Raw genomic sequence first — 10,423 nt, forward strand, 5'->3', positions numbered from 1 at the left:
AGAAAGAAAGAAAACAACAACAAAATACTCAATCATAGGTGTTGAAAGTATTTTTCCTGGATTCTCATTTGACTTAATTTTGCATACAGTATTGGATATACAATATTTTCAATTTTACTTACTCAACTTTATCAATTTTATTATGCCCAAACGTTTTAGACAGATTACCAACTCACCTTCCGACAAAATCAAAGTGGCATTATGTACCCTCCTAGCAATATGCTCCAGCCCATGGGAACCATGGTAGATTGCAAACATGGCAGCCATATTCGCCAAGAGGGCCTAAAAGATAAGAATATTTAAAGAATCATTTAAAGAATCACGTGATGGAAGACAATTAGTGGGAGGGAGTAATTACCTGACTTGGGATGCCAAAACTGAAGACAGGGACAAAACAAAATGATGAGATTGCCTACATTCTTTGATAGTTGTGGACAATTAATGTATAACCTGCCTGACTACCTGAAGGGAACCAGCATCCAAGACACCCTGGAGCTATTACTGTACTAAACCTTCACATTTGACCATTACAAAGGGCTTCTTCCATGCAAAGAAATCATGTCACCCTTAAGGGCAAAGATCACACTACCATCAGATATTGAGAAGCAATATTTAATGTTGGAAGACAGTGAAGCAATAAAGATCTCAGGGAGAAAAAGTGAGATCTGAGAATTTTACACTCAATCAGGCAATTCTTCAAGAATAAAAAGGAACAAACAATTTTCAAACATTCAAGAACTTTGGGAATAAAATTCTCCTAAGACCTTAAATAAAACACTAGAGGTTGAACTTCTGCCAACCAAGAGTTGAATGGAGAATTTGTGGCAAAGGAATGGCAAAAATGGAAATGTGCACTTCAGCCGGGAGCAGGGTGGTGTGCAACTGTAGTCCCAGTGACTCCAGAAGCCGAGATGGATCACTTGAACCCAGGATTTTGAGGTTACAGTGACCTATGATTGCGCCACTGGATTCCAGCCTTGTTGACAATGCGAAACCATGTCTCTGCACGATACAGTTGATGTTCAATACTGAGTCCATTTTGTTAGGTACATCTTTTTTTCTGCTAGACTGCTAGAGGAAATCTCTATGGAGCCAATGCAAAATAAGAAACAGTTTTCAAGGGTGAAGTCGGCAGACAATGAAGTAAATGAGGAGATAGAAACATCAGAAAACACGGAAATAGATGTTCTTGTACTTCTTGTACTAAAAGTCTTAGACAAAGTGTAAACACTCTTGTGAACTGCTTACAACAATCAGAAATAGGCTGGATGCGGTGGCTCACGGCTGTATTCCCAGCACTTTGGGAGGCCAAGGCGGGTGGATCACGAGGTCAGGAGTTCAAGACCAGCCTGGCCAAGATGCTGAAACCCCATCTCTACTAAAAACACAAAAAAATTAGCTGGGCGTGGTGGCGGGTGCCTGTAGTCCCAGCCACTCAGGAGGCTGAGGTAGAGAATTCCTTGAACCTGGGAAGCAGAGCTTGCAGGGAGCCGAGATCGCGCCACTGCAATCCAGCCTGGGGGACAGAGCGAGACTCGTCTAAAACAAACAAACAAACAAAAAAATCAGAAATAAATACAGAAAATCCACAGCACTTTACAACTGTGGAGAAGGAAAGGCTGAGGTAAAGATTCTGTGACACACTGTGCCCAAATGCTCATGACTGTGTTGCTGGGGAACAGAAACCCAGGCCTGACATTCACAGAAAGGCCTGGAAGCCTCCACCACAATATTGTAGAGGTTGGTTCATGTCTCTTTTTAATCTAGAGATGATTCCTTCCATAATCAGAAGGCTATATCACACAGCTGAACAACACATTGATGAGAAGTGTAAAACCACTTTTTAAAAACTTCAAAGGGCATTAGAATATCAAAAGAAGAACCAAGAAATTAACATAGAGACCAAGAAAATGACAATTTCTTCCACAAATTGGACAAACTTAAAAATACAATGGGCTTGAATTGGTGGCTCACGCCTGTAATTCCAAGACTTTGAGAGGCTAAGGTAGGAGGATTGCTTTAGCCCAGGAGTTCAAGATGAGAAAGAAGAACATAGCAAGACCCTATCTCTAAAATAAATAAATAAAATAACAATAATACAATTAAAGTACTTAAAAGCATCAAAAGCTAATGAATGTTCAAAATTATTAGTTATTAGGGAAATGCAAAACAAAACCACAATGAGATTATCACTTCACATCCAATAGGATGGCTATAACCAAAGGATAGGCAGTAATAAACATTGGTGAAAATACGGACAAATTAGAATATTCATATGCTGCTGGTAGGAAAGTAAAATAATGCAGCCACTTTGGAAAATGTCTGGAAGTTCCTCAAAATGTTAAATGTAGAGTTATATGACCCAGCAATTTCACTGCTAGGAATATACCCAAGAGAACTGAAAACATTACATCCACACAAAAATTTACACAGAAATGTTTACAGCAGGCTTATTTAAAACACTCCAAATGTTTACCAATTGATGAATGGATAAACAAACAAAATGTGGCATGTCCAAACAATGGGATGTTACCCAGCCATAGAAAAGAATTAAGTACACATTCATGCTACAATATGGATGAACCTTGAAAACCTTATACCAAAGAAGCCAGGTACAAAAGGCCACACGTTGTACGATCCCATTTATATGAATATTCAGAATAGGCAAATCTAGGGAGACAGAAAGTAGAATAGCAGTTGCCAGGGGCTATAGGAAAGGGAGAGGGATAAGGAGTGATTACGTCATAGGACTAAAATTTATTTTTGGGGTAACAAAAATATTCTGAAATTAAATACTGGTGATAGTTGCACAACCTTGTAAATATAATAAAAGCCATTGAGCTGCATACTTGCAATGGGTGAAACTTATGGTGAGTTACATCTCAATAAAAAAACTAATAAAGCGTAAATTATTCCTTACTACACCTGACTTTAGAAAAGCCAACAAGGCTGGACGCGGTGGCTCACACCAGTGATCCCAACACTTTGGGAGGCTGAGGCAGGAGGATCGCTTGAGGCCTGGAGGTCAAGACTAGCCTGGGCAACAAAGTAAGACTCCCATCTCTATTTTAGAAAGATTTTTATGTTAAAAATAAGAACAGCTAATCAAAGAGCTGCTCATTGTGGTAGAAGCTAAGAAATAAGAGAATATAAAGACAGAACATAATGAAAATTCAGACATCTGTAGTAATGCCACAAATTTATAGAAAAATTGTTTCTTTTCCTTTTTGTTTTGTAGAGGTGGGGTCTGGTTCTGTCACCCAGGCTGGAGTGCAGTGGCATGATCACAGCTCACTGCAGCCTGGACCTTCCAGGGTCAAGCAATCCTCCCACCTCAGCCTCCTGAGTAGCTGGGATACAGGTGTGCACCACAATGCCTGGCTAATTTTTGTACTTTTTTGTAAAGACAGCAGTCTCACTATGTTGCCTGGGATAGATATGAACCCCTGGACTCAAGCAGTCCTCCTGCCTTGGCCTCCCAAAGTGTTGAGATTACAGGTGTGAGCCACCACACCCTGTTTTTTTGGTTTTGTTTTAGAATGGGGCCTGTTGAGCCAGAATAGGCTCAGAGAGACTCCCTAGAGAAAATTTTATTTAAAAAAGAATTCATTAACACACTTTCAGAGTAAAAAAGAGTTATACCCCATCAATGATACAAAACTAAGAGTGGATCCCCCAGTGCCAAGACAGAAGAACAAGAATGAGAAGAATGTGGAACAGCTGCTACAACAGAATGCGTGGGTCAAAGACCTACAGCACAAAAGGAGCAACTCAAAAGACACCAGTCATCTCCTGACAAAACAGGGAGACTTGCATGCTTACAAAGAGTGAAACTGCAGTTATGAGTAATTCTTTTATGCAATCAATTATGAAAAGACACATATGCAGTGAATTAGACAACGAAGAGCTAGAAGATCATCAAAATAAGAGGATGAAAATCACACAAGCTGGAGTATGGCCATCTCCAGGGCAAACATTTTAACAATTGCTGGAAAAGATACAGACCTTTCAACCCAAGTTAAATAATAAATTATCAGCTATACATGAACTGGAAGAAATTAAGCTACAGGAACATAAGGCTGGGCACACTGACTCATCCCTGTAATCCCAGCACTTTGGGAGGCTGAGGTGGGTGGATCACCTGAGGCCAGGAGTTCGAGACCAGCCTGGCCAGCATGGTGAAACCCCATCTCTTCTAAAAATACAAAAAATATTAGTCAGGCATGGTGGTGGGTGCCTGTAATCCCAGCTACTCAGGAGACTGAGGCAGAAGAATCGCTTGAACCCGGGAGGCGGAGGTTTCAGTGAGCTGAGATCGCACTACTGCACTCCAGCCTGGGTGACAGAGCAAAAGTCTATCTCAAAAAACAAACAAACAAACAAACCAAAAAACAAAAACAAATAAATAAATAAAGATCAGCTTGCTGTTTAACAGAGGAAAAGCTTGTGCCAACCAGCTTTCCTTCCTACGATACTGGAAGAGCTCTTATTTGAAAAGAGGTGGCACTTTCCTGAGGCAAAACATAATACAAAAGGATCAACTGAGGAAATGGCTCCAAAGACCCATGGCTGCAGAACCGACTATAAGAAGATCTTATTGACCACTGCTTTCCTGGAGAAGCTTTTCAGAGGTGGTTCTAGATGCCAAAGCCCTGAGACAAAAGAGCACTATACCTCCCATTGAAGTATCTGTGATATCTCTTTCTGACACTTCATAGAAGAGATGCAATTACAATGGCCACGCATGGTGGCTCATGCCTATAATCCTATCACTATGGGAGGCCAAGATAGGATCACTTGAGCTCAGGAGTTTGAGACCAACCTGAGCAACAAAGCGAGACCTCGTCTCTACAAAACATTTTTTTGAAAATCAGCTGGGTGTGGTGGAATGTACCCACAGTCCCAGCTACTTAGGAGGCTGAGGCCGGAGAATAATTTGAGCCCTGGAGGTTGAGGGTTGAGGCTGCAGTGAGCTATGACCATGCCACTGCACTTCAGAATGGGCAACAGAGCAAGAATCTGTTTCAAGAAAAAAAAAAAAAGAGGCCAGGTGCCATGGCTCACACTTATAATCCCAGGACTTTGGGAGGCCCAGGCAGGACCATCACTTGAGGTCAGGAGTTTGAGACCAACCTGGCCAACATGATGAAACCCGCCTCTACTAAAAATACAAAAATTATCTGAGTGTGATGGCATGTGCCTGTAATTCCAGCTATTCAGGAGGCTGACGCACAAGAATCACTTGAACCCAGGAGGCAGAGGTTGCAGTGAGCCAAGATTGCACCACCCCACTCCAGCCTGGGTGACAGAGGAACAAGACTCTGTCTCAAAGCAAAAAAAAAAAAGAGAGAGAGAGAGATGTACTTAGAATGGATCCTGTGCTCAGGAGTGGGCCTCCAACTGATCCTAGGGGCTGGCTGGGTTTCACAAACACGTCAACCTAAGCCCTAGAGCAACTTCAAGGAGCAGAACCCAGAACCCTGGTCAGAACCCAGGAAACTCTTCCTACTTTGTCCCATCCTTTTAAAGAATGCCAGACATGGCCGGGTGCAGTGGCTCACATCTGTAATCCCAGTACTTTGGAAGGCTGAGGTGGGTGGATCACGACGTCAGGGGTTCAAGACCAACCTGGCCAAGACAGTGAAACCCTGTCTGTACTAAAAATACAAAAACTAGCATGACGTGGTGGCAGGCACCTGTAATCCCAGTTACTCAGGAGGCTGAGGCAGGAGAATTGCTTGAACATGGGTAGCAGAGGTTGCAGTGAGCTGAGATTGCACCACTGCACTCCAGCCTGGGTGACCGAGTGAGACTCTGTCTCAAAAAAAAGAATGCCAGTCATAATCTCCAAGTAAGAGTGCCTCGTGACTACCACCATCCCCTCAAGCAGTCATCTCAAATGCCCTCACTTTGCCTTCCTCAACCCATTCCTGGAGAGGCTCCTTCTCAGCCCTAAGACAGGGTGTCTCAACTGTCACCCACAACAAACCTGGCCAGATGCTAAGAACACTAGAGACCCTGATATCCATCTTTCTATTTACACATATTTTAAGTGTGTATGTAAAAGTGAAGAGTAGCCTCTTTTGTCCTTTCTTAAGCTTAGCCTACTCAGGATATGAAGATGTGATTATGGGTAAAATGAAACCAATAATGCCCTTTTTTAAAAAATATTAAAACATTTATGGTGAAGAGAATGTATAGGCAAAGGGTGTGCATACAGAGAACACCAGTAAAACATAGCGTATTTTTTCAACTTTTTTTGTGGGGGGGCAGGAGTTGGGGACATAGTCTCCCTCTGTAACTCAGGCTGGAGTGCAGTGGCATGATCATGGCTCACTGCAGCCTCAACCTCCCAGGTTCTGGTGATCCTCCTACCTGAGCCTCCCTAGCACCCGGAACTACAGGAGCATACCACCACTGCCAGCTAATTTATTTTATTTTATTTTTCATAGAGACGGGGTTTTGCCATGTCACCCAGGCGGGTTTCCAACTCCTGGGCTCCAGCAAACTGCCTGCCTTGGCCTCACAAAGTGCTGGGATTATAGGCACGAGCCACCACACCCAACCAACACTGTATTTTGGTTCTCATAAGACAACGAGCCTTCTACACCAATAAGATCTTGCCATTTCTGGTGTGCTCACTGCTCAGGAGGTGGTGAATAAATGAATGAATGAGTAGCTCATTTCTGTATATCATAAGGCATTCAGTAGTCAGGTCAGACATGTGATTTACCTGAGCTGTACAGATGTTGCTGGTAGCTTTGTCTCTCCGGATGTGTTGCTCCCTGGTTTGAAGAGCAAGACGATACACTTCTTTCCCAGTGGTGTCTCTACACCAAGAATAAGGCATCCAGTTAGCACAGATAATCACAGCACTAGGGGCTGCTATAAATAGAATTACTTCTTTCCTTCCCAGCTTGAAGTTAATTCAGCAAATGCACTTGGGTGCAAGTTCATAAAGAAACAATTTCTAAACGTTCCTCGTCTAAACAGGATTACTGATTTTTTTTTTTTTTTTTTGAGACAGTTTCACTCTTTTGCCCAGGTTGGAGTGCAATGGCGTGATCTCGGCTCACTGCAACCTCCGTCTTCTGGTTTCAAGCAATTCTCCTACCTCAGCCTCCCGAAACCACGCCCGGCTAATTTTTGTATTTTTAGTAGAGACAGGGTTTCACCATGTTGGCCAGGCTGGTCTCAAACTCCTGACCTCAGGTGATCCACCCACCTCAGCCTCCCAAAGTGCTGAGATTACAGGCATGAGCCACTGTGCCCAGCAAGATTACTGATTTTTAGATTGTACTCTGAGACACCAAGATATATACAATAAGTCTAGGAATTTTGAAAGAAAATTTTGCAGGAATTTCCCAGATGAATATAATAATGGTGACTAGGAGGATTAAGTTTCACTCTGAACTTCTCAGGAGACACAGGAAAAGTGGAAATAGCTGACGAAATTGAAGAGTTGGCTCTCTGTGGATTCTGCACCACAGATTCAACCAATCACAGACTGAAAACATTTGAAAAACTAAAAAATAATACAACAATTAAAACTCATACAAATTTTATGAGCCGGGCATGGTGGCTCATGCCTATAATCTCAGCACTTTGAGGGGCCAAGGCGGGCGGATTACCTGAGGTCCAGAGTTCGAGACCAGCCTGACCAACATGATGAAACCCCATTTCTACTAAAAATACAAAAATTAGCCAGACATGGTGACAGGCACCTGTAATCCCAGTTACTCAGGAGGCTGAGGCTCGGGAATCACTTGAACCTGGGAGGCGGAGGTTGCAGTGAGCCAAGATCATATCACTGCACTCCAACCTGGGTGACAGTGAGATTTCGTCTCAAAAAAAAAAAAAAAAAACACACAAATTTTAAAAAACAATACAGTATAACAACTAGAGCATAACATTAGTGTTATAAGATGATTTAAAGTATACAGGGGCCAGGCATGGTGGTTCACACCTGTAAATCCCAGCATTTTGGGAGGCTGGGGTGGGCAGATCACTTGGGCCCTAAGACCACCCTGAGCAATATGGTAAAACCCTGTTTTTACAAAAAATTTTAAAAATTAGTTGGACACAGTGGCCATGTTTATACCACTGCACTCCAGCCTGGGTGACAGAGTGAGATTTGGTCTCAAAATAAATAAGTAAATAAATAAAATTTTAAAAAACACACACTTCACATTATCATCACATCATTCACTAATTCAGGCTACTCATGTTAAACTCCAGCTTTTATAAAAGGTCAAAAAGATAATCTTTTCTCTAAATTTCCCCAGTAATAATCCTGGAATGCATCTAGGTCCCCCGCTCCTTTTTTTCCTTCCTTTTTTTTTTGAGATGGAGTTTCGCTCTGTTGCCCAAGCTGAAGTGCAGCGGCGCCATCTTGGGTCACTGCAACCTCCACCGCCAGGGTTCAAGTGATTCTCCTGGCTCAGTCTCCCGAGTAGCTGGCACTACTTACTCCCAGTAGTGGCACCTGCCACCACGGCCAGCTAGTTTTTGTGTTTTTAGTAGAGACAGGGTTTCACCATATTGGCCAGGCTGGTCTCAAACTCCTGACCTTGTGATCTGCCCAACTTGGCCTCCCAGAATGCTGGGATTACAGGTGTGAGCCACCGCACCCGGCCCTTTTTTTTTTTTTTTTTTTAAGGAACAAAGACTACTTCTGAACACCTACGCTTTTAATCTGAGAAGTTTCACCAATGAGAAGCAATCAGGAAAGTACATTTGGAAATCTGGAAATTACTCAAATGGCCATGTGGCGGAAGCCTCTAGGAAGGAACGCAGAGCAAACTCAGTGTGTGCTTTGTAGTCTTTCAGCGCATTTGTCTTTACAGAGCCGTGTGGCATAATGCTTTTGAGAACAAAACTGTCTAAACACAAAACATGCCTAAAATATATAGTCTTTCAAGGCTTCCATCAACCTAAGCAAATGCGTTATATGACTTCGATACATTATAAATTATACACAAAATTTTTCAAAACTTTACAAATTTACGGTATTTGAGAAATACTAGCTCATACCCCAAACAGAATTGTTCTTCTGAACCTATGTTGTATATTTCCTTAACTGACTCAACATGGCCCAGTTGAATTCAGATAGAAATCAACATCTGTGGTCAGAAGGAATCAGGGAAATCATAATCACAATAAAAGGAGAGAAACATGAGCCCCTTTACCTTGTCACCCCCACCATTCTTCCAGGCATCATTCTCACCAAGCTTTCTCGGACAGCAAAAAAGGCTGCGTGGGGTCCCCCATAGCCCAGTGGCACTCCAAATCTCTGTGAGCTGCCCAGGGCGATGTCTACCCCAAATTCTCCAGGTGGCCTCAAGATGCACAGAGCTAAAAGGTCAGTAGCACAGCAGGCCAGGCTCTAGAAAGGAAATGAGAGAAAAGAGAAAAGGCGTAAGATCGCTACCTTTCCCTGAGAGTAGTGGGAGAGTAGCAAATTACCTTAACTACAGGAAGACTGGCAGAGTATGTTCACATCCTGTGAACTCCATTTGCTCATTCATTCATTCATTCAGTAAATATGTACTGAGTGCCCATGATGTGCCAGGAATCAGTGAACAGAACAAAGTTGCAGCAAGGAGGCAGGAAGAAGAGTTTTACTATCGCATGTGATAACGGTAAAGAAATTAAGGCACATGAAAAGACAGAGAGAGAGACAGGTAGACAGACAGATACAAGTTGGGATACACCTCCATGGACCCCCACAAGAAAGGTATGCCTACCCCACTCTGATGAGCTCTCTCCACAAGTTCCGTAAAGTCTTCCACCTTCCCCTCCGTGTCTGGGTACTGGAACAACACTCCGCTGACATCTTTTCCACTGAAGTCCATTTCACAGGGTAACTTCAGCTCAGTGAGGACTCCAGTGTATCTGGAAAGACAGACAACAAAGAACAATTGTGCTTTTGGTTTGCAAGGGAAAATTAATTAACTAACGCTTCTTTTTCAGTAAGACAGCATTCATTTTCTGTGCCTTCCCACAGTGTCCTCCCACCCCTGCCCCATCCCATCCCACACCAGGCCCTTCAGTGGTAACCGTGTCACAGCAACTCAAGAGCATCCGACAGCTCTGCTTCTGTTCCTCTCTTCCATCCTATGACTCCCCTTTGCCTTTTCCTGTGACAATCTCTTCCTGAGAGAGACCCAGGAGCATTGCTTCCTAGGGCTAATGAGCCAATATTTGTAACAACAGAGCCATCGCCTCTTTCACCTGGGATCACTCTCAAGTGAATAGAAAACCATCAGTAAGACAAGGAGGGAGCGGAGCGGGTGCAGTGGCTCACACCTGTAATCCCAGCACTTTGGGAGGCTGAGGCGAGTGGATCATGAGGTCAGGAGATCAAGACCATCCCAGCTAACACAGTGAAACCCCGTCTCTACTAAAAATACAAAAAAATTAG

General features: G+C 43.0%; 1 protein-coding gene across 1 annotated transcript in view; it reads right to left on the reverse strand.

Annotated features, from left to right (window-relative positions):
* GLDC (glycine dehydrogenase (decarboxylating)) overlaps positions 1–10,423 on the reverse strand; it is a 137,145-nt gene that overhangs the window by 72,780 nt on the left and 53,942 nt on the right. Inside the window, exons 5-8 of the mRNA XM_011969887.1 lie at positions 9,747–9,894; positions 9,189–9,385; positions 6,734–6,830; positions 177–282 (exon numbers count right to left, since the gene is read on the reverse strand). Of these exons, the coding sequence (XP_011825277.1) occupies positions 177–282; positions 6,734–6,830; positions 9,189–9,385; positions 9,747–9,894 (548 nt within the window). The remainder of the gene's footprint in view (positions 1–176; positions 283–6,733; positions 6,831–9,188; positions 9,386–9,746; positions 9,895–10,423) is intronic.

Source organism: Mandrillus leucophaeus, unplaced genomic scaffold (genome assembly GCF_000951045.1).
Source record: "Mandrillus leucophaeus isolate KB7577 unplaced genomic scaffold, Mleu.le_1.0 Scaffold92, whole genome shotgun sequence".
In the NCBI taxonomy this organism is placed as follows: Eukaryota; Metazoa; Chordata; class Mammalia; order Primates; family Cercopithecidae; genus Mandrillus; species Mandrillus leucophaeus.